The following is a 25160-nucleotide window of genomic DNA, read 5'->3' as shown; positions in this document are numbered from 1 at the left end:
GTATGTTTCTCTGTTGTAACAGTGCTTTTCTTCTCCAAAACGTTTCCTTTTCTCTTATCCACCTTCCATTTCATCTTAATGTCTAATTCATTTGTAAACCTATCACCAGTCACCTCTACAGACACAATTTGCTTCTCTTCACGTAGAGCTGATGAACATTTTTAAGTATAAAGGGGTCACAAAGCTGATTTTTAAAGTGGGATTTTTACGAACACATGCAACTGATTTCTTGTGAAAACGTCCTGAAGGAAGGTAAAGCAACATAATACAGTTTCTGAGGGCTTTTTTTCTTTTTTTTTGTACAATCCACATAGAAAGCACAGAGAGGGATTTTGTATTTCCTTGCACATTTTAAAGATTTTTTTTTTTTTTTTAACTTCTTTTAGATTTTTATAACATCATAAATTCCATCACCTTCTAAGACACAATAGATGACTGATGAACGAGCAGGAAGCTAACTATATGAAACAGTGAGATAAAACCAACACAGCTGAACTTTATAAGTATATTAAGCCACACTGTTTACAAATCATAGCTCCTATGTATTTTTAACACAAATTTAATGAAAAAAACTCTGGCAGACACTTATCAGAAAAAGATGTATCCATGACAACTGAAGAAATGTTTCTACTCTAAGTCCTTAGGGGGGAAGATATCCCTCTAGTCTTTATACTACTGGTTAGGTAAAAATCAAGAACTAGTTTTAAGTCAGGCCTTTCAAAATAAGAAATATGAAAAAAAAATATGGAAAACACATGAAAAGGAGTTGGGGAAGGAGAATATCAGGACATGTTTCCTCCCCTTTTTTTTTTTTTTTTTTTTTTTTTTTAATATGGTAACTGTCATCTCAAAAATTAGAAAATGTGCGCATTAGGATTCTCAAGAAATATGAAATAGTGACCATCTTTATGAACACACTGGAAAACTCCAGGAGTCCATCTGCATGTCAATATCCCACCCTGCTAATCTGATTTATTTATTTATTTATGGTAATTTTAGAGCTCATTTTGGTGCATACTTTGGAATTCTACAGAGGTGAAAAATTTTCAGGGCGCATTTTCAGTTTCTTTCCATTTCTGCAATAATAAGAAGTTCACCTAGCTTTAAATGACTTATCTGTCATGTTAACAAGTCCGTCTTTTCTGGGTTTCTGCTTGATATTCTCTCAGTTTTACTTCACTGATACTGTATGTGTGCCTGTATTCTGTTCATTTAACAAGGTACTTGCTTGAATCAGGCATCTGCATCTATGCAAAAGCCTTTAATAAACTGTTTTGTTGCAACTTCTGTGATGGATGCTCAAGATCTTCTTTAATCTGTCTTCTATATTTTGTTTTGTACTAAATAGGACACAACAGTTTTAGAGTCCTAAATGCTGTTTTCTTCCAACATGCTGGTTATGAAGATGCATGCCCTATACCAAGCATGATTTGTGTCAATTGTTTTCTGATGTGTTATGTCAATTAACATAAGAAGAAACTTAATAATTAAACTGAATTTTCAGCACTGTTATTATCCACTGTCAGCAAACTGCCCCCTCTTTCTTGAGTTTTACTTTCTTCAGAGAGCAGAAACATTATCATTCTATATTGGTAGGCATTGTTAATGTTGGTAAATGGTAAATTATTCTTTTCCATTCCCTTATTTTCCCTGAATAACTAAGAAAACAACAAATGTAATTGCAGTAATTATGAGTAGCCTTTGATTGTTTCCAAGATACCAATTTTCATGATACTCATGGGATTGTAATATCTTTGTCAAACAGAACATCATCACAACCTATCAAATATGGTTGAAATGAATGAAGTGGAAGCTACTGGGAAGATCCAGTAGATGGATAGATAGTATAGCTTCAAAGAAATCTTTTTCATTCCTACTTGCTTTCCAGAAAGCCACTCAGAGATAGCTAAACACTGAGGAAAATAAGCCTCTGTGTCAGGTGAAGCATCCCAGAGATTAACCTGAGATGAAAGCATTCAAATTCTCCTACGTCAAGACCAAAAATCAACCTGAGTTATTTGTATGATTGTTTGAACGTGGATAAGAAAACAGAAATTAGTTAGCTACTGTTTGCTTTTTCAGAGTGTAACTAGAAACTGAACCACTTGCAGCATATGAATAGAAAAATGCCTGTTTTCATGGATGAAAGTGAGCTAAAGTGCCCATCAGGACATCTTGGTCTCCACAAAACAGACTTCTTGGAAATTTCTGGCCAAAAATGAAAACACCTATATTTCTGATATAGCTATAAGATTAGGAATCAGGCATGCAGTTATCAGGCTCTCTTGTTTGGATTTAGGCAACTTAAATTATTTCCAAGATCTATTTCTCTGGCCCATGACTATTCTAACACTTTCTACAGGTAGATCTCTTTTTAGAGCTGTTTAGGATATAACGGAGGATATATTAATGAACAAAATGAATAGACCAACATTTTCCTTCTTGACTAGAAATGCTTTCAAACCAGTGCTAAAGGTTACTGCACATCATGTCCTTGCAACTAAAAAGAGCTGAACATAGTCTAATGTTAGACACGGATAGTTCTGTTCTGAGAAGCAGTCAAGTCACTTAAGCCAAGGAAGTACTGCAAAATGAAACACATCCAATTAACTCAACAGCAACAAAAAATCTCAAAGCCCTGTCTGTCTCATTTGCAGAACAAGTATCAGTCAGCATGAACAGAAGCAATGGATTTATCCTCATTCTTCAGTGCTTCTCTGAAGTGCAAAGAATGTGTCCCCAGGGGCCTCATTCAGCACAGTAAGTATGGAAACATCAATATGAACTGAGGTAGCAGCCGTTTTTTGTGGGCCTGTAGCCAACATTGCAGAAGCAATATGCAGCAGGCAACTTCATGTTTTGCTCTCTCTATGTATTTAAATTTTAATCTCTGAGGCAAACACATCACATGCACACTGTCTTAGAGCACAGGAATATCATTAGTTGTAATATCTATGTCTTGTAGTTTCATCTTTACCAATGAGAAAGAAGGACCATACCAGCTATTCCGCAGGAGTCAACCAGCAGATTGCATTGCACCTTTCCCCCACACTCCTTTCCCTGTGTTTGGAGCAGGAAGAGAAAGGCATCGCTATACCACCTCCTGCTTGCATCAGATCAGCCCATCACTGCCCACTGCTGTTCCCCAGCCAGCAAGATGGGAGGGACACAGGGAAGGGATAGCACAGAGCTTTTCTGCTACCCTGCTATCCTCTTTACCCTTTTCCTCCCTCACTCTAATGTGACTACATATGTATGAAAAACACATACAGAACAACCACCTACCCTTTCTTTTCCCATATGCTCTCTCTTTCACACCATGCCCCTCCTCCGGCTCCTCAGCACCTCCCAGTATTATGTTCTGTTTTCTGACCCTGCCAGTCACTAGGCCAGCCCTACTCCACACCCTGCCCCCCAGCACTGCCTGTGGAGCCCAGGTCTTATCCCTCTTTCAACCTTCCTGCAGACTTCCAGACCATCTCCCAAGCATTGCTGCAAACAAACACGCAGATTCCCATCCGCACTGTCCCACCTGTGTGAAGATGTGACAGATTGAGGAAGGGTCTCTGTTGACATCAAGGGCTCTCCCAGACCTTTTCTTTCCCTCAGTCTGTGGGGTGGGCAACACCACTGCCAAGGTGATGTCAGCAGGCCAAGGGGGGAATCCAATACTGTATCTTCAAGCCCACTATATTCTCCAGACAGCAAGTTAAGTTGGAGGAAGAAGCAAAACAAGAGTTTGCTCAAAACACCAGCCCATAAGGGAAATACATACTCTCTGCCAAAGTCCCCATCAACAGCTCCATTTCAGAACAACAACACTGGTCAAAGCCCATTCTTTCTACAGCCAGGAGGCATAGAGACTGCTACTTCTCTCTCACCACATTCCTCCTCAAAACCAAAGTGTGGGAGATGCCAGTAGCAATGATGTCTTATGACAATGGCCACCAAACCATAGCAGGTTTTCTTCCTGCCAACACAAGTCACTCCATAGCAGGCAACAGGCAAAAGACTTGCTGCAGGCTCTACTTTTTTCTCAAGACTCAAAATTCTGAGTGTATGGGTGGTGCTATCTAACTCCTGCCTCCGAACTTCTCCAAATGCTGTTTTCCCCATCTTTCCTCATCTTCCCCTTGCTTTCCCTGGTGAAGTTGGCATTTCCCATTAGCCCTCTACTGCAGGGCTGCAAAGGACATCATTCTGCAACAGGAATCTTGTACATCCAGAACTCCTCAAGGGACATACCAGACTTTCACAGCTTCTGAATTGAACACTTCTGAATTGGCTGCTTTCTGGTCCAGGAAAAGGTCACTGGAGAACGGAGACTGGAAGTATTAACAATATAAACAGATACCCAGTCCAGAGAAGACAGTTCTCATGCCTCCTTCCTGTGTGCATTAATGTCTGAAGACTCAAACTCATCCCAGGGTCTGTCAGTGAAGTGGACAGATAAGGAAAGCATTATCTGTGGGCCCAACAGCCATCCCTAGAGAGGAAACACTCTTCCTCTATATCCCTAGAGGAGGCCACTGCAGTCCACGTCTGGACCCTCAAAGACAACCAAGAGGGCAGGGCGGGCCACAGCTGGGCATGGGAAACATGGCCAGTGCTGTCATTCCTCCATGAAGATCTCAGCTATGGCATCTCAGAATGCTTCTCCCGATCTTTGCATCTTCAGCCACTCCAGTCAGCGCTGAATCTAATATCCATGGCCAGTGGGGAAATAAGCTACTGTCTTTGATACCTGCCAAAGACTAATTGTTCTGGTAAGACGATACAGTTGACTCTTACCATGGAAGACTACAACCTCATCTTCATCAGAGAGGGCCCTACTCAAGGAAGAAAGGGGACCAAGGAAGCTAAATGCTTCCCTGTACTCTGGGAACATTTCTGTCCACACAACTAGCAGGTATACAGCACTGCTGGTACCACTAGCAACACCACTACTGGACAGCAAGTTCCTCAGCTCTCTTACTTCCTTCTCTCAGCATAAAATCCTATCATGAAACTGGTTGCCCTCCTTACATGGAGCAGGGGGGTTTTCTATTGTGTTCTTGCAAGAGACTTTTGCTGATTTAACTGTCAAGCTACTGTCAACATGCTGCAGAGATAGAAAAGCATGTGACACAAAGATAAAGATTCTTGTCGCTGCCTTTGGTAGAACAGTAACCTTGTTCAACTTGGAAATACAACCCAACAAGCTCAAAGTCACTGAGGTTATGGCTGTCATTTGATACATCGTGTAGAATTCCCTATGTAGAATGGGAGTCAGTAACCTAGTTGATGTCCATACCATGATATCAGGCTCAGAACATTATAATTCCACTCACTGATATGTGCCTTCCTTGGTTGTCTGGTTCCTCCCAAGTGCTATTGTTGAACAGAGACTCAACAATAGACCACTGAAAGTACACCACACCCTGGAGCAAACTCCACATTTCTCACTATGCTGCCTCTATCTCAATCTCAGTAGTTGAGTATAAAGTATTCCTGGCTGAGCTGCAACTATTTCACACAACCACACATTCTAGAATTATTTTTCTCACATCATCATGGTGATTGCCATCACCTCCTGTAGGATGACACTATCCTATCAACATTTTAACAATCCGATGAAGAATATAATCTGTATAGCAGTCTCCCAGGAGCTCTGGATCAATACATTAGAGTAGAGGTATATACTTCCCTTGGCCCAAATGTGCTAGAAATTAAAGCAGGAAGCTGTGTGCCAAGCTCTCCTACAACTACATGAAAGCAACAAGGCAGTGGAGGAATTTGCCAGAAATGCTAAACTGAGGATATTCTCAGGCTGCAAAAGCAGGCTGCCCCTTAGGAATTCAGTGGGTTCACATGCAGACAGTCATACTGGCCCTGGAAGAACTTTAGGACCAACACACCATTGTCTGGTTGCAGACCAAACTTCTTTGGGAGATGAATAATAGCACTTGCTTTGGTAAGAAGTACAAAACACAGTTTGCATCTTTGCAAGGGGTACTGCTCCTCAAAGAGGTCCAGAGCAGATGCAAGAAGGTGGAAGTATCTTATCTGCAGCCCATGTTCTACATTTGCCATGCTGTGAGGGAAAATACTCAGTGACTGACCAAGACTTCCTGGAGCTCCTTCTCACTGTGGCTGCAATCTCAGACACCCTCCACCACATCATCAGTAGAAAAACTTAAGGTTCTGCAAGACCACACAGGCTGAGCCTCCTGAGGGAGATTTTTCCTTCTGTTGCCAGAGACATATGAGAGTTCTTCTGACAAAAAAAAAAAACCACAAACTCTAGACCACTGCAAACTGAGGAAAGGCTGCAAAGCATCAACCCTTAGCAAGCACATAATGTAGCTGAAGTCTGTGCTGGGTCCACCCAAATTAGAGCTACATGATACCAGTACAGAGTAATGAAACTGTACCTGATGCAAGACCACACTGAGACAATCTGCCATTCACTTTATTTGCCTCCTGGTCCCCCAAACAGAAGGAAGTATTTAACAGAATAGGTCAAGGCTTTTTTATGGGGACTCTGAAGGCATCCAGTTTCAACTCCCGCTTCACAAAGTTTCTCCAGCAGCTGCGTACGTCCACAGCGAGCTTGCTCAACAGGGTCCTTTTGGCTTCAGGTGGGGAGTGAGGTAGGGCTGCCCCTGACTCCAGCCATAACCACTCTACCACCACAGAGTCCTTCTTTATATTCTCTTAGAGCATGACGGACCTGGTGTTCAGATAACTAAACTTGTGGCTGGTCTCATAACTATACATTACTGACATGTCTGGTTTCTAAAAGATGTGGCACAGATGGGTCTACCAAATACTGTATGTAGCACCTTCTTCTGCCCAAATAAAACTGATCAAGAGGTCTGTCCTGGGAAATGCTTACACAGGCTGCTAGCAAACTCGTGGCTGCATTCCACCAGTACCAGTAGGGTACACATCTCTTGCTCTGAGAGTCTACCCCTCTGCTGTCAGCCACCTTCTAGCTACTAGCTGGAAAGAGTGGACGGTCAAGGCATCTTGAGTGGCTGCAGAAGTGGGCAGAACATATGCAGTAACATTTTCTTCAGGTAAGTTCTTGGTCATCCATCAGTGAATACTGACCATGCCTCAGCACTGCATCAAAACCCTGTACTTTACCCATGCAACACTGACCAGCCTCTGAGAGAAACTGCTGGAGTTCTGAACAGACTCTTGCATAGCTTAGGCAGTCCAAGCTGGATTGTGCTGGCATATGCCTTTCTCCAACTCTTCTGAAATGCCTACACACCTAGCGCAAGAAGCCTTCTGCAGGATTTTCTCCTACTTTTGCTCTTTCACAGAGCCCTCCTCAGAACCCAGAAGCTCTGTGGTGCAATCAAGTCTCTCATGATCACCAACAAAGGGAAATGTCTTTTGAGCCCCTGCTGCATAAAACCGACTTCTTGAGCAGGCAGTAACCTTCTCACTGCATGGAAGGATGGCCCCTGCGACATTACCAGAACTGTGGACCACTGGCTTTATGGTCAGTCAACCCTACATCACTTGCCTGGTGTACTCAGATTACACCACTTCTCCTACCCAGTGGGCAAATCCCACAGGAGTTTAGATCCCTCCAACACTTAAGTCCATGGAGGTCCTCCTCAGGCCTTGGACTGTGACTCCCTGTTCAACCTACACGCCACTCTGGCAAGCTCTGAACAACCAGTTGACCACCCCTGAGAACACTTCTTCACATTCATGCATGAACTGAACAGCTCTACTTCCTCACCATCACATCCTCACCATCATATCCAAACCAGATGTAGAACCACTCATTGTCAGGAGAGGATGAGGAACCCTGCTGGCCAGCTTCTACTCTCTGCTAATCGTCCAGCCCACGTGGAACATCCGATGAAAGATCTTACATGACAGAGATAACACAAGTTTATAAGTTTGTTCACAGGATCCCCTGACTCATATCTCTTCTGCAATGACAGCCTGACTTCTCCAGAATATTTTATTTAGATTTTGGCTGCTCTTCTTACTAACTTAGTTGTACAGCTCCCACCACAAGCCATGTTTAATTCTGATCCTTTTTAGTTCTTTTTTTTCATTTCACATTTATTAACATTTATTAGCTTGCCTGGTATGCCTACCTCTTTTACTTGCCCACAGTTTCTTACATCTTACAATTAGTTTAAAAACTGACTTCACGTTACCTACCTTCCAATCTTACAGTACCAAAGTAATTGTAACAGCACATAACACAATCAGTAGTTCAACTTTTTCAGCCTCAGATTCCTCCAGAAGTCTTGCACGAATACCTCTTAATGATATTTTATTTTTTTGCCTACCTACTTTACAACATCATGTACTGAGGCTTCAATCTGAAGCTGAGCTTCTGATGCATCTTTAGCATGGGAAAGTTCCAGAGGATAAACTTTCACAAATTCCACCACAACAAGAAGATGCAAATAAATATTATTTAATGGCATGAGGATTTTTTTTTTTATTTTTTTTTGAATTATTATCTGTTTGCTTGCCTGCTTGTTTTCTGCTATGGTCTTAAACTCTCTCAGTAAACTACAGCCTCTGTAGTATTAACATTATGCACTAAATTCTGATCATTGCACAATGCAAATTATTTGATTTTTTCAGTCCCTTTGACTGGTTCCTGGAGCAAATGTTTTAACTCTTACATCACACTCAACTTATACCCTAGACATAGAGTTAACTGAAGCCACTAAGTTTCCTGCCTTCACTGTCTTTCAATCTTTCTGAGGCTGTCACTGTCACTTGTCATCAAATTGTCTAGTGAAAGTAAAAATGGTCAATAACTCCATAATAATATAATCCCTAGAACTTATTTTCCCTATTTAGGTCTGGAACATCAATTCACATGAACATTTGGATCACCATACTATTTTTCCACTTCTGTAAAGAATTTCTGCAATTTTCCCCATGAACTGTGTCTGATCAGCATCCAAACAAACAAACACATCCTCCCAGGATACAGAGACTGTTTCCTTTTACAAATCTAGTACGCTCCTGGATTTGAGAACATGCAGCTTAAACTCACAAAGAAACATCTCAGTTACCCAATCCCATCTTCTTAAAACAACTGAGGCTATAAATATTCCATTCTTTAGTTATATTTTCCATTGTTGCACTTGAAATACATTTTTATTTTTTTAAATATTGCCTTTTACATATTCAGATGACTGAGAACTCAGTATAATTCTTGGTAAATTATTCCAATAGTTAAGAATTTTCACTATTTGATTGTTTGCCTTAATTCCAGTCCAAACATGTCAGCCATCTTTCCGCTGATCTTAGCTGTTTTCTGCCAGGTTGAAAACACAGATTGTTTTGAGGCTTTTTCTTCACTCAAGTACTTAAAAACTGTCACCGAGTCACCACTGTAAGATTTGATTCATGGTTCACATAGTTATTTTCTAAATATTCTCCTGTCCTGCAGCACTTTCTGAAATGAGAATAATATAATTAGACAAAGATTTTTCTATTATTTTTTTCCCCACAAACACCAAATACAGAGAAAATACAGTCTTTCCCCTTCACTTCAATATCCAGCTCTTCATAGATCAAAGAACCACAGCTTCTTTGGCTGCAGGATCACAACAGAAGCTATTGATCCACTGATTATCTGTTCAGACATCTCTAATCTTTTTCAATGTGACTGCTTTCTATTATAGAGCTCTGGTCCTGTACCTGCTGTTCACATTCTTTCATTAGATATATGAGTTGACATTTAGTTAGTTTAAAATACACACTGGTATTCAAGATTCAGTAATCCAAATTAATTAAACTGTTCCATTTCAGTAATTTATCTTTTTCATTTGTATTTTTGTTTTTAGTACTTCATTCAATCTTTCTTTCCACAAACTTTATCAATATTTTAGATTTCCATGTTATATCACAGGTACTGACACCTATATTGAAAAATATGGAATCACATAAGAAACACGAACGTTCCAAACATTATTCTATCGTTGTTGCTATTCTGACGCACTTAAAATGTACTATATTTGTATAATAACAGTAAAAGAATAAGTACTCAATTTTTTGCTAACTGACCAGTGTTTTATATAATTTATATATCTTTTTTTATTTAAACCTATTCCCAAAATTATAGGTGAAGTTATTTCCATCACTGGCATTCTTGACTGCAGGGAGTGTCACTGATGTCACAATATGAAGTTAGCTTGCTGAGATCTGTTATGAATAAGCCCACTCTTGACTGGCATTTTATGCTTCTAATAAGTAAGTACCCAAGTCATCTCACAAAACTTTAAAAGTTTTGATAAAACCCAACTTTCCACCCCCGGATTTTCCTTAGTATTTCAAGATTTACTGGGGAAAAAACTCAACAACCTACAGCTTTGAATTTTTGCCCAACTGTTGAAACGCTCTTCAGTGCAAGTTCTCTAAAACTGGCTATTTTAAGAACCAGTCTGACATTATTGCTGTTTGCTGTTGGAAAACGTATTAAATGAGATGAAAAGTATTCTTCTCTACATCCCCCCATGAAAACAGGCCAAAAATACATTCATTTTCTCTGCTTCAATGTACATCATTCTATAGAAGCCATTGACACCCAGCTCTCAAACAACTACATGTAAGAATTTGCAGACTCAGTATGCTTTCCTGCATTATATCCCTCAAAATCACATAAGCAGTGCTGTCCACAAAAATAAAAGTCTCTGGGCAATCAGCAACATGCTCAAAACAGCTGTCCTGCACTAATGACCTTCTATAATACATTTAGCTTGGACTTGTTTTTCAGTACAGTTTCCTTAGAAAACCAGTCTTACACAACTGGGCTATTCGTTAGCTCTCTCCCTGCAACAACTTTGAAATCATAAACTTATTTCAATAAACCTGACAAGAAAGAAAGAGAGAGAGGTCTCAAAGATGATCAGTTTGTAGACACTTCATGACAACTGGTCGCAAGGTCAGTGACAGGGTCTCCATTCAGACTCTTACTGGCAGAAATAAGGTTTTATCCCAGAGCTCTTTGGCTGATTTTTCAAAGTGATCAGATAGAGAGCAGCTCAAAAGAAGAAAAGTCCAGACTAGAAAGAAATAGGAGCTATTGCTTTATTAAGAGAGACCAAGCATAAAGCAGTCTGGTAGGAAAGGTGTACCTTCATCCCTTTTTTTACTTTTCTACCTCCCAGCTAAGAGAGAAACAAGATATCCAGATGCCCTTCTTCAAGTATGCACACCCTTTTCAACACAGGTAGAAACAGAGGTTTCTACAGGGTCCTATGCATTTCTCCTTTCCACCTATGTGCATGCAAGTAAACAAATAAATCCCTAATGCCATGACTCGGTTTCCTTTTTCATCACCTTCTCCACTCCTAAACTTCTCCCTCCCAATTCTTACCACTGGCACAGTTACACACTGAGAGGGAAAGGAGGAACCAGACAGTGCATCTCCTTGATACGTACTGCACATACTATACTTGCCACAACAGATCTCAATCCATACAACCTTCAGATCTTTTGTGGAGATGAATAAAGAGAAAAAGGAAGGGGGTGTACACTGATCCTCCCAGGTGCTTACCCTGCTCTTTTCAGTCTCCTATCATGCTCCCAGTCTGCTGAATCTGAAGTAGATGAACTGGAAGCGAGTGGTCTTTGGCTCCATCTCTCCTTCTGTCGATGCTGTGAGCCATCAATACAGTTTGTGTAGTGCAGCCAGTGAAAGAGCAACACAGAAAGTACGGGCTCCTCCAACCTTACTAGCATCTGCACTGCTTCTCTCTCTAACTGTATAGTGACCGTTCTGTTATGAAGTCCAGCAAATCTGCTAGCTAGATTCAACAGACCATATTTCACCCACTGAGTGACAAATGAAGAGAACTGCTTTTTCCAATCTGCAACCCAGTGACTGCTGCTGTGCATGAACATACACCAGCTAACACATGAGCTAGTTTTTCCACAATTACCAAGTTAAGCAGACATGGAGAGGATTTCAACTGACAGCTAGAGTTCTTACAGTGAGGTGAGATAGTCTGTGGAATATGGTATTCCAAGTAGTTAAAGTGATGGACAGAAGAATAGTAGCAGTGTACTAACGGCGCAGAAACTTGCAGTCCTCTGACAGCACATGACTGAAGTACTGGGTAAATCTGATTCAAAAAGTCAGCCACTTCAGGCTTTGGGTTCTAAACACAGGATCACAGGGTAATTCAAGCTGGAAGGCACCTCTTGAGTTCCAAACTCAACTCAGAGTCATCTGCGAAGTTAGATCAAGTTTCTCAGGACTTTAGCTTGTCTGGTCTTAAACAGACAAAGAATGGACACTGTGCAACCTCACTGGGAAAACTGTTCCAGTGATTGACAATTCTCATGGTCATAAAGGTTTTCTGGTACCTAGTGCAAACATTTCTGTTTTCTCTTCCCTCATACTTCAAAAGTACTACTAATTTCTTGGAATATTTTTTCCAAGATTTCATTTCCCTTCATAAAATGTGTTTGCTGCTGGCTTTTGCGTAAAGAAATCAGAGACATCACTGGGAAAAAAAGCCTTGAGTTTGACATTCATTCAAATCTATTTGAAGAATTAAAGAGAGATCACACTAGTCAGAACAATCAATTCCATATGTCTAAGCTATGGTCAAAGGTACACTCGCAATGCATTCAGAATGGAATACATGCAGATACGTAGGCAGGCCTGAAATATCTTGAATTTGGATAATTCCATTACAGAAAATAATCAAGCTGATCTTTGCATGTGGTTGGCACTCGAGTATCTACAGGTTTCCAACTGGATATTGCAGCCTTAAATGTCCAGTAACCTCAGTGATGAAAGCCTCCTTTACATTCACTGAAATTAAGTGCAGCTATCATGAGAGGCACTGGGCAGTGAGGAAATGTGATGGAATGAGTGATTATCACCAATAAACAGACCTGACCTGTAGCTGTTATCAGAGGCAGAAGTGAGCTCTGATGCTCGAAAGGGCTCTGGATTGTTGTGTAACTGATATAACACCATGAAACAGAAAACACGTATGACACTGAGATATGAGTGAGAGCATCCATGGAGAAGGTGACTGGATATCCACTCAGTCCTCTAAGATCACCTTTCAATTTTCTCATACTCAAAGAAATACAAGCCTAATCACTGCCACTGTGATTTCTGGTATCTCCTATAGGACTGAAAGATGTAATATGATTTCATTTCAGTCTTACACATACGGAGCTGCTCTGCTATGTTCCTCTCCATTACTTTCCCCAGGGAGAAATAACTGGAAATTTTATACTTAGGAAATAAAATGTGAAGTTGAGGAAAGAAAATGTGAAGTTGAACATCACCAAACGTGCAGACTATGACTTCTAACTAGATCATAGGAAAATGTCCCTGGGGGAGATGGAGAAATCACGTGGTTTGCTTAAAATTGGAATGGAAAAAGGCCCAGAGCAAGCTCAGGGCACAATCCTGCATTGGTCCCTGTGTGGTGACTAAACTAAATGTGACTGATTGTGATCTTTCTAGCACTGATTAAACCCCTCAAATTCTGCATTCAAAATCTGCTACATGCAAATTCCAAGGTAGAAACAACAGAAGCATAGCATCCTCCTATCTCTGGCTTCCTCTTGAAAAGGCAACACAGAGCCTGTGTATTAAACATTCTGCAGAAATCTAACCAGTACACCACACAGCAAGAACACAAAGTTCTACTCACAATAGGGTATTCAACCCTAGAGCTCAAACCTAACACTTAAATACATTGCAAAACAGGGAATACAACCAATAACTCCACGAAGGCTGAAATGAAAAATCTAGGCTGTCCGATGAGAATTGTTCTGAGCAAGCCCAAGCAAAATTAAAAGATCCAACCTGCACCCAGTTCAACCTCTAGTACTGTAAAGAGATGCATATGAATGTAAATCTATGACCTACATGTATGAATGATACTTGCAACACATTAGTTATACTGGCTTTTTGTAACACAGACACCAGGTCAGAGATTATAAAAATCCTACCATGCATAGGAACAATTAGCTTCATGGTTAAGCAAGAAAGCTTTGTGGCATTCTTAAGTCCACAGTGGTTGCTACCAGATGCATGTTTAGTATGTATCTGAATAGTGTTGTGGTGAGAGGGACCAAAAATTAATGCTATCGTAACAACACACACTGTTAAAAGTGGTATAGGACATTTGTCAGACAGTGAGAAAATAATGTCCTTGACAGCGTGTGTATATAAAACACATGGGAAGGGCAGGAAAAGAGGCAATGGATGTTTTGATGTGCTGCAGCACACAGACCTGTGTGAGTTTCAAGAATCTCAAAAGAGGTATTGCAGTGATCTTTGCCATGCAAACATTCCAGAAAACATGAAAGATTTCTTTAGGTCACAAGGCCATCTGCGACCAGTTAAGAAAGAAAGACTAGTTGTGGGAATTAAAGCCTAAGGCAGACATTGGAGGCTGTAGTGTAAAGTTTGCTTCCGCATGAGTATATGCTTATGCTGCAAAGGGCTTTCTCACTAATTCAAAGAGGTGTCAGAGCAGCAGACTTTGATGTAGCCACTCAGATTTACTTTAGGGACCTGGTTTGATCTGCTTGTCCTCGTAGTTTTCCCAAATGTCAGAGTGCCTGTGTGCTTTTGGGAAAGATTGGAGAAATAGGTGTTTCACCAAAAACGAGCTGTTTTTCTCTCAAGGGCTGTTTGGGTGGCTTGAATGACGTGTTTCCACATATCTGATGTCTTCATATGCGGCGTGGATGGAAATCATTTTTTTCTGTGGGGAGGAAAGCGTGCCCCTCAATCCCAATTTTATCTAGAGGGACCTGCGCTTACCTATCGAAGGACCTCGAGAGATCGAGGGATATATGCATGTGTGTAGGAGGAGACAGCTAGGTTTGCATAGCCCAAAGGCTTGGAATCCTCTCCGAAAGATGCGTGGCCCAGTGGAAATACGCTATTTCTCCTACCGCGTCCCCTCGAAATGGCTCCGCGAGAAGGAAAGGATTTCGTTTTGCTCGCCGCTCTCCCCTGAAGCGCATGTAAGAGGGAAGGAGGAGAGCAGACGTGCAGATCGCGCAGCGTTATGTATGCTCGGGCGACAATAAACCGCCGCCGAGCGAAACAGGGAGCCGCCGCCGTCCGCCCGCTCCCGCCGCGGGAGGCACGCCCCGCACCCTCCCAGAGGCAGCGCGCCGACCCGCACCTCCGGCAGCGGAGATGCCCCCGGCTGCGCCCCGCGCCGACCCTGCGCTGCCTCTCGCCCCGCCGGGAGCGGGCAGGGTGCGGCGCGGAGCGGTGGCGGGCGGCTAATGGCGCTGAGCGGCGGCGGGGAGGAGGGGGTACGAGGGGCGGCCCGCGACCCACCGCGCCGGCACCGTCGTGCGGAGGAGCGGGGGCTGCGGCCCCCCGAGCATCCCCGAGCACCGTCCCCGCCGACGCCTTACCCACGGTGCGGGATCCGATGCAGCCCATCACTCCGGCAGGTCTCCGGGAAGAGGCGGCGGTCTCGGCGGCGAGGAAGCGGAGGACGAAGGCGACGGGGAGAGGTCGGAAAGGAGCCGGTGCCTTCAGCGGGAGGCGCCGGGCTGGCCCAGCCGGGACCGGCGCGGGGTCATGGCCAGGTACGAGCGCGGGCTGCCCCCGGCGCGGAGACGCGGGCCGGGGGATCCCGCGGGCCGGCAGCGCGGCGCCGATTGGCTGCCGGCCTCCGCGGCCCGGGGAGGCAGGGCCGGGCCGGGCCGGGCCGCGCCGTCCGCCCCCGGGGAGCGCGGGAGCGGGGCGGAGGCGGGGGCCTGGCCGGCCGGAGGCGGGCGCCGCGCGGCCTCTCCCGCCCTCCGGGACAGCGCAGGTGAGCGGCAGGCGGGCGGTGCTGCCGCACTGGCGGGCGACGAGCAGGTGGGGCCGGGGGCGGAGGGGAGCGTCCCCGGAAGGAGAAGCGAGGGGCACGGGGATGCTGGAGATGGAGGCGGCAGCACGGGCGGGCTGGAGGGCGGCGATTCGCGCTGGTTTCCCGGTAACTACACTTGCAAACTTGATTCAATTAAAGGCAGCCCCCCTAGCGGCGGCGGCGGACGAGTCCCCCGGGAGGGGCCTGGGTTCTCGCAGCTCTCGCTGCCGAAGAGCCGCCGAGGGCGACGGCGGGGGTCCCCGACCTGATTTGCTTCTTCCAGAGATGCTGCCGCCCGGAGCGCTCCCACGTGCGGGTGCAGACTGCGGCGCTGCTCTCCGCCCTTCCAGCGGTGGACAGGTGAAAGGGGAGGGCTCAGCCCTGTGGAGGATCGCCTCTGGCCTTTCCCATGCCTCCCTGCCGGCATGGTTATAAAGAAGGATCTCTAGGGGCAGGTGCTACGTCTGCCCCCGTCGCGGCTCAAATTTGTCCTCGCCTGATGGCAACAGGCAAAGTCGTCCTTGTCCACTTCCCCGGCACCACTGGCTGTCCTCAGTTTTCACCTTCCCACCCTCGTGCTGGGATGTGCTCATGGTTTCTCCCTGTTGCTTTGTGCTTCCTTCATCTACAAATCCTATCTGATCTCACCAGCTTCCTTCCACCAGCCTTGATCACTAGCAAATTAAATTCTGCTGATCCCATACGAGTTATTTCGTTCTCAGCCTTGGGCCTCATTCATTTTTGTTTATGCTCAAGGCAGCCGAGCAGCCTTACTAACAGTAGAAATGGGGAATAGGTAAGTTCATTCTCCCATATATGGCTTACGCTGAGCCTAAGGAAAGATTTAAAGAAGAAAGAAAGAGAGAAAGAAAAGAAGAAAGAAAGGAAGAAAGAAAGAAAGAAACAGAAAAAGGCTTTACATAAAGAATACATTTTTGCCTGAGACTCTGTAGGTAGAGAGGGACTCTGCCTATATAGGCTGCTTCCAAAGTAAAAGTTACATAGGAAAGACACAGAAAAGATGGCAATATCTGAATACTAGCAGCTGTTACATATTTTCTCCTTCTCCATGGCACTGAAGATCTAGTAAGCATGGTGAACATAACACTCCTTACGTATAAGAGATCCCAGTCTCCTGTCCGGGTTCCTGAGGCCACCATGAGTGCTATAATGTTCTTCACAGCACATTCTTGTTTTCAGAGAGGATGAAATTCCTCCACAGTTGCTTTTTTTTCTTCTTCCTCCTCCATGCATTTCCAAATCTGTTAGGTTTCAAGCTATTTTTTTTGGTTGGGTTTTTTTTTTGTTTTTTTTTTTTAATGACTCAATATTTTCCTGATGTGTCTGAACTCCTGAAACCTAAGTTTTAAAATGCTGGGAAACTGTAGATCTTGTGGAACTTTGTTACCTGAAGGTGTTTTAGCCTCTCTGAAGAGCACATCCACATTGACTTCCAGGTCTAAACGCAAGGACAGGGGAAACAAAAGCAAATTGAAATAGGAAGAATGGTATTTTAAGACACAAGGCCTGTCTTAGATAAATGTTTTGTAAGCTAGTGAGTGCCCAGACAGCTGTTGTACGTGGATTGATCAGGACAGCTGTCCTGAGAAGGCTTACCAAAAACCCCACCAAACAGCTTTTGCATCTTATCCTTGCATAGAGAAGATGTATTACTAATACAGCTGTGGGCGATTTCTTAAGTCTTTCTCTTGTTTCATGTTTCAATTTTAATCCCCTTCTCTCCACCCACAGTCTAAAATTGTTACTCTGTAAACCTTCTTTCTGATTTCAGGCATATCTTTGCACTGGTTCATTTTCAGTGGTGGTTTCAGGTAAGTCACATTGACTCCTCATTCTCTTTCCTGTGCTTGACACTTTACCTTGTCGATCACTTTGTCTCAAGCTCATCATCATACCTGGGTCCTTTCAACTCTGGATTTGGCTTTCCTTTCATTGAACTACAATAAAATCTGCATCAGTCTTTTCTGACTTTGGCCTCAGGGTATGATTCCATAAGTAGCTGAGCAACTCCTAGCACTTACTGTGCCTGAAAATCAGCTTTCCATTTCTTGATGGATTGGCTTTCTGCTGCTTTAGTGACATGGTAGTTTACACAAGGATCTGGCATGTGATAATGATGCTGTAAGGTACGGAAAAGTACGGATCAGGCAAGCAGAGCAGAAAAAGAACTGGCAAAGAGGAGGACTTCTCACTTCCAGGGATGACAAATATCCAGTGTTCCCACTAGATTATACCAAAGTGTCTGTTCATTCACTGCACAGAACTATTGACCTGCCCTCATGGCTGGTGCCACGGACTCCTTTTTTTTTTTGTTTGTTTTGAATCAATACCACCTAGCTGTGGAAGTACTTCTACCTGTTAGCACCCAAGCATCCACAGCCATGCTTTATCTGCCATTTCTTATGTAGTCAGTTTAAGCAAAAGATAGTGTCTTTATTGGTTCTTACTCTTACATTTATTCATTACAGACCTTATGTATATAAATCTACTTTAAATAGTAAAATTCATTCTCATGTGAAGCTGGGAAAACTTTCTAGGCTATCAGTAGTTCTGACAGCTGCTTGACTCTTCCATACAGGAGGTTCCACGCAAGCTTATCATCAGAGAACAATTTCTTGTTTTTAATAAGCCAACACCTAACTTTTCTTCCTAAATTCACTTGAAGAGCAATTTTTATCATACATTAGCATAAGAAAAGAGCAGCTATTTTACATTCTGAAAAAATACTGCAGCATCTCAGTTATTAGATACAGCTTAGTTTGTTACTGACTTCTAACATGCTACTATAGTGTGTGTAGGAGACATTTCCGCTTCTGACTTTTGATTCAAACAGAGATTGTGTCAAAATGGCCACCAGGAGGATTTTTTTTTCTATTGAAGGAAGATGAAATTCTAAACTCAAGCCATATCTGTTAATGTCCTGTGATGTCTTTTCCGCACAAGGCATATTTTATGAATATTCTCATGTATGAGAAAAGCAAAAGGACTGAATCTCTGAACTAAAACAGAGCATAAGCAGAGTAAAGCTGAACTTTCCCCCTACAGTTTCTGTCTTTGCTTTTCCTGAGGTGCTGCTGCAAGGGTCAAGAAGTAAATGAACAAAAAAAAAAACAAAACAAAAAAGTGCTTTTTTTCCTTTGAAATGCACTTTCTGACAGGTTCTGAAGATCTTTTTGAGTATTGCAGGTACTTTCTTAGATAATTAGGCTACAGTTTCATGTGGAAAGTGTGTACAAAATATGTTTTGTGTAGTGGTGATTTAAATGCTGATCTGAAAGATCTTGGTAAATATAAGTGTTCACATAGGTGCAATGATCAGTGGTGTAAATTCTAGCTGGAGGCCAGTAATGAGCAGAGTACTTCAGGGTTCAATACAGGATCCAGTCCTGTTGAACATTTTCATTAATGACCTGGATTATGGAGCAGAGTATGCTCTCAGCAAGTTTGCAGATGCCACAAAACTAGGAGAAGTGGCTGACACAACAGATGGTCGTGCTGCCATCCAGAGGGACTTCAGGAGGCAGGAGGAATGGGCTGAGAGGAACCTCATGAAATTCAGTAAGAAACGTACAGTCCTGCACCTGGGAAGAAACAGCCTCGAGCTCCAGGACATGCCACCTAACTGGAAAGCAGCTCTGCAGAAGACCACTAGGGGAGTCCTGGTGGTGAGCAATTGAGATTGACAGACCTGTAGTAAAAAAAAAAAAAAGTGTGTGCTCCAAGTGAGCACTTGTTTCAGGGTTGAATGCCAAGTTGACCTGTACAGTTGGAAGTGACAGGAGCCATCCATCAGCTTCTTCCCCCCATCCTGCACTCAGGGAGAGGTCTGAGCAGGAGAGGGTGGGAAGAAAGATGTGCTTGAGCAAAGCTCTGCCTAGCAGAGACATATATATAACAGCACAGAGCAAAGCAGTTTCAGAAAAAGATCTGATTTTTAAGAGCTTCTTCCAAATCCGTACTGTAGCACTTCCATCATAACCCCGAAGACAAACTTATGCTGTAAATTGTTAATTAATTTTTATTTACTTTTTAAGACATGCTGTTAAGCATTGATTACCTTTTCTTTAAGCTAGTGATTAATTGTACTATTAAACCTAATTTTCTCTATGTTCCCTGTAGCTCTGTATATATATATATATATATAATATAATATATATATAATGTATATATTATAATATATATATTATATAAAAATCTTTTAAGTTAGAATACTGGAGCAAATTCTTCCTGAGAAATACTGCTTGTAAAATACAAAGCTACTGTCACTGTCACACTTGCTTAATAAATATATTAATTTCACAGTAATTAATTATCAGGGATGGTGATTATATTACAATAAATAATGTGCCCCATGTCTTCTGCCTTAAGTCCCTTTTAAAGCTGTGCAAATGCAAAAAATTACCAATATAAATCTTGCCACTGAATGTTCCACTTTTAACTAAACTTTGCTAACTCCAAAATAATTTAAAATATCATCCTTCTCTCTGTCATTCATCCTAACATTAATTTCCATCCCCAAAGATCTCGTCGGCAACCATATCTATCCATCTATGAAAAGACTGAAAAACAACTGCTCATTTTGCTTTCCTTCTTTGATTTATATTTTTTTAAAATCCTTACTTATAATCCCATAGCATGACCAATTTACATCACAGAAGGATACAGACAACTTCATACATTGCTTCTTGCAAGATGTGTCTTCAGCTGTGGAAAATAAGCAGAGGCCTACTAACTTTGTAAGTAGGAGATGTTTACAAAAAATAATGTCTGTATCAGATCTATAGAGGCAGGAATCACCCTCCAGGGATTGTTGCTCCAATACACTTCCCTGCTGGCCTTCTGCCACTGGCAGTATGGATTCCTCAGTAAATGCTTCTTCTGGCAGAGATCTCTGTAATTGCTTCACAGAAGTAATGGAGTAGATACCACAAGAGTTAATTCTACATCAAGCTGTATTAGCTACTGGTAGGATTTTTGAGAGGACTAAAAAGGAAATGAGATAACAAAATGACTCATACCATTCTTTCTTGCTTGGGAGATCCTTCCTTCAGTGCAGGAGACAAAACCTTTCTATGAGATTCAAAGAATGAAAAAGGAAGTACCAGCCTGGTTCAGCTACTGAAAGGGTGTAGCATATTTGACATACATAAATGGAAGGCTGGGTCCTTTCAATCTGGGAAAATATTTGAGGCTATGTGCATGAACTGAAGACAATAGGTGAAGATATTGACATAGGATATATTTGCATTACATATTGCAAAATAAGCTCATGCATACCTACATGCACCTCCAAGCAAATGTGATATTGTTCTGCCCATATCTAAAAGCCATAAAAAAATTGTAAGTTCAGTAGAATTAATCCACCCACTCAGTAAAGTAATTATCAAAAATTCCTCTTAGTGCTCAATGGCATTTTCTCCTACGTTGCTGAGGAGAAGTAATGGTGGCACCAAAAGATTATTTTTCCCCTTCTCATGCATGGTGAGTTCTCAAAATGGTCTATGCTGTCAAAGTAGAGATACAAACTTTGGATATCCTAGAAGAATCTATTGGAAACTGAACACTGATGGAGCATCCCAGGAAGGATAATGAGGAAAAGAGAAAGAAAAAAAGGTGGGGAAAAAAAAAAAGAGAAGGAAAAAAAAAAGAAAGAAATGGCAACTCAACATTTGGTGAATCTGCTGTAGTGAGAGTGGACAGGGTGCTCAGCATCAGGTAGCTAGTATCAAGAAACAAGGTCTAGGGAAATAGTTTTGGAGGGTCAGAATGGTTACATGGTACGCACTAAGAAAAGGGACGCTGGCATGAACTTGAGATGTGTAACAGGGTGCAAATGCCTTTGATGCAGTATGAGTCTTATTCAACGTTTTTAAAAGCATTTACTTCATTCTCTACTGAATGTCTCATTCCCAGTGAAACATACAGCAGCTACTTCTCATAAATGTCAACTGAATCTGTACCAGTGGTGCTGCTCAAACTGCATTTTTAAAAATAAACTGCAAGCAGTAAATGTGCTTTTTAAATTTCCAGTGTTATGTAAAAAGGCATGGTATTTTTAGCTTTACAAAATATCAGTTGTCATCTTCTCATTCTGTCCCTATGGTGTATTAGAGATGGGGAACGAGGAGCTTTCAGAAAGTGAAGCTATTAGCTCTTTATGAGGAAGGGATTTTCTGCAATACTGTTATGCAAATCTTAATAAAAACATACAGCAAAGACACAACAAAGAAGGTACTTCTTATTTTAAAAGCCAGTATTTCTGTCCTCACTACCAAATTGTTATGTCTGGAATAACAATAGTATAATGTATCCAGAAGCAAAATATCAACCGGAACTGTTCACTCATGCTGACAGAATGGCCCTCGCTTTCAAAAAATGATCCAGAAAATAGTCTCTGACACGTAACACTGAGCACGCAGCTGCTGTGAGTAAGCACTGGCACATCAACATTGACTAAAACTGGTTTTGGAATCAAGTCAGGCCTACTGCTGTTTTTAGGAGATCAGAATAAACCTACCTGCTTTACTATGCTGTAATCCGCATGAGATCTTAAAGGATCTAGAATGGCTCTCTTTGTGCAGATTTGGGGGTGACATGTCGTTTCCTGTCTGTGTTTCAAGACTTCTGAGGTCTAATGTTCTCATCTGCTGACAAGCTCCTTAATAAAGCACACATGGACCTTGCTTCTTGCTGTGTTCTCTACTGAAATTTGAGGAACAGGATCTTTGCAGCTATAGAAGAGTCCGGTGAAACCATTTGCTATCTATCTGATGCTTCCTGTAGGGAGGCATCCCCTACCAGAAGGAGACCAGGAAAGGACAGCATCTTGTTTACTGCCTCACCTCAGAGTATATGGACTTATATGTATCAGCACTGGGCAAAGACCCTGTGATTTCCATAGACAGAAAAGTGCAGGAAAGACAATAGCCACCATTCTGGGCAGTATTACATCCAACTGATAACCCTTCCACTTCTCATAAATATCAAGGAGTGCTGCATTAGAACAGTGTGATCTTAGCCAGAGCTTAGACACTGCTGTGTCTTTATGCTGGCAGACAATAATGAGCTATTTCTTCTTAATCCTTGTTGATTCTGTGGCTGACCAGCAGCTGCAATTAGGTAATGTTGCCATGAATCACTTATGTTTTAATGCTTACAAGTACTTTCTGTGGTGGCTTGTCATAATCCAGCATCTTTAATTTTCAGCCAATTCTGTCCTGAGCATGCTTTAAAATAAGTAGTTTTAAACAGAAACAAGACACCTATTGATTCAATACATGTTTTTTATTCACGGCATTGTACTGTGATCAGCCATCACTATGTTTCAAAAAGCTGCTCTGTTCTCACATTTTCAAATTTAGTAGGCCCATCCTCATACAGTAAGGCTCTGGAACAAAAAGTGCAGTAGATGCAGAAGTATTTCTTCTGCATTTTGGGGGACATCAGCTTTTCGCTGTTCCCACAGAATGTTGTTCTTCCTTTTAATCTCCCCAAAGGTGCAGTTGGTTTCAACATGCAGTAAGAGCATTTTTATACTTTCATATTTACTACTTCTTCATTTTACTATCAGCGAGATAAAAGAGTTGAAACAATTGTACATGAGAAAAGTTACGGTCTCATCGTCTCTCCAATAAATTATTGATATGTTTAGGAAAGTGGAATTCTTAAGACACTGGGCAACAAGAATGTAACTTGAAGCTTCGCTCCTTGGTTGGAGGTGTACGGATTTGGAGAAAAGCAATTTTTTGAGTAAAGATCGGACACAAATGGAGGCTCTAGGACTAGTAAAAATCAGTCAAAGAACAAAGCAAAGAGTATGCAGCATAATGTCTTCTCATCAGTATATGCTGAAAGACTAAATTAATTCTGAGACCAAGAGAATTGTTCTAGCTTCCTAAAAATACGTCACATGAAAGAGTAAAAAAGTTTCTATGTTTTATAGTCCCTCTAACCTTGACTGCAAGCTAAACTCATCAATTTAAATTTAGGCTTTTGGCACACAAGATCTGCTATCTGTCTGCAGTGATATCATGTTTGAGAAGTTATGGGCAATGAAAAGCATCAACTAGACCAAAACTTTGTCCATGTTTTCCAAAGCATTATCCCTCTCAGTACTGATTAGTACTCTGTACCCTTCTCTGTCCTCTTAGTCAAGAAGACTAATTTGCAGTGGGTAGTTTCAACCCTATGGAATGCCTACTTTTGAAATTTATGAAGGGATGGATATAGTATTTTTAATATATGTTAAAACTTGTATCTCCATGGAGATTTCCTCTTTCTTGAGTCAGAAAGTATGGAGAAACTATGCTATCCTGGTGTGTTCTGCTTTGCTCCCCTAGGTAAGTGGACAACCATAGCTGACAGAGCTCCATCCCTTTCAAGGTCTTACATTTGACAATACTCTGGCTACGTCATCATGCACTGCCTGCAATTGTTTGGATATCGTATGTGGCTTTTGCACTGTTTTACATTTACTGCACCCTTGTACAAATCCATAATCCTTGCTGTACTACTGCATAAATCTGTTTTCAATATACGCATATACTTTCTTTTATCAAATCTCATTTTTGTTTTATATTATTAAACTACAGGCCTAATGACCACCTTGGCGGGACACAGTCTTGGTGAGCATGGACATCAAGAGCAAACAAACAAGAATAGGACCAAGAAGCTTTTTTGAATGAGGTTGAATATTACATATCAAGATGTTGGGAAGAAAGACCACGTTTCCCTGAGTGGGAGGCCCAAGACAAACAACTGATCGGGAGGAATAAATGCGTAAATATCACATTTATTTCTTTTGGCAGCAGTAAGTCCAATACTGTCTCTGGAACATCAGTCACACTGCAAAAAGTGGTTTGATAGTGGTTTCTTCATAATCTGAAGCACTTAGCAGCCTGATGAGATTCTACTGGCTCAATTTCACAAGCATATTTCACTGCATTCTGCTCCCAACTTTTAGCCATCACTGCTGAAGACATGACCTGGCACTCAAGAATCCCAGGAAAGAAGTATATTTTCATATGAAGCTTGAACATTGATGGTCTCCATGCAGATTTCAACTGGCCAAACACATTACCTAAAGCTGTCTGCACGGAACTGAAGTATTTTGGATAAAGATAAAGATTCCAAGCAACTTGTTTCATCAGCCATGGACGCAAAGAGTCAAGAGGTTTGACAAGTATGTAGGACATGCTCATCTTTTTGACCTTAATGGAGAATGCCTTCACTGAAGGAAATATGTCTCCAGAAACATCCACCACTGACTTCATTGATGCTGTCCCTCAAGTCCTTGTCTGA

General features: G+C 42.0%; 1 protein-coding gene and 1 long non-coding RNA gene across 4 annotated transcripts in view; one reads left to right on the top strand and one right to left on the bottom strand.

Moving 5' to 3' along the window:
• FAM131B (family with sequence similarity 131 member B) overlaps positions 1–25160 on the bottom strand; it is a 51577-nt gene that overhangs the window by 17146 nt on the left and 9271 nt on the right. The window contains exon 1 of one of the 2 annotated variants that reach the window (XM_052701607.1): positions 15397–15625. The exons of the other annotated variant lie outside the window; for it this stretch is intronic. Coding sequence (XP_052557567.1) covers positions 15397–15424 — 28 coding nt within the window. The 5' untranslated portion in view covers positions 15425–15625. Of the gene's footprint in view, positions 1–15396; positions 15626–25160 lie in introns of those variants that run through there. 2 annotated transcript variants of the gene reach the window in all.
• On the top strand, positions 14668–24419 carry LOC128089830 (uncharacterized). Of its 2 annotated transcripts, XR_008210698.1 has the most exons (4): positions 14668–14991; positions 15436–15573; positions 16123–21209; positions 21580–24419. It is a non-coding gene; the product is annotated as an uncharacterized LOC128089830 (long non-coding RNA). The 2 variants fall into 2 exon arrangements; XR_008210697.1 differs by having other exon boundaries at positions 16123–24419.

This window comes from Tympanuchus pallidicinctus, unplaced genomic scaffold (assembly GCF_026119805.1).
Source record: "Tympanuchus pallidicinctus isolate F22 unplaced genomic scaffold, pur_lepc_1.0 scaffold40, whole genome shotgun sequence".
Classification (NCBI taxonomy): Eukaryota; Metazoa; Chordata; class Aves; order Galliformes; family Phasianidae; genus Tympanuchus; species Tympanuchus pallidicinctus.
The sequence above is the reverse complement of the archived record's forward strand: the minus strand, read 5'-3'. Positions and strand labels throughout refer to the sequence as shown.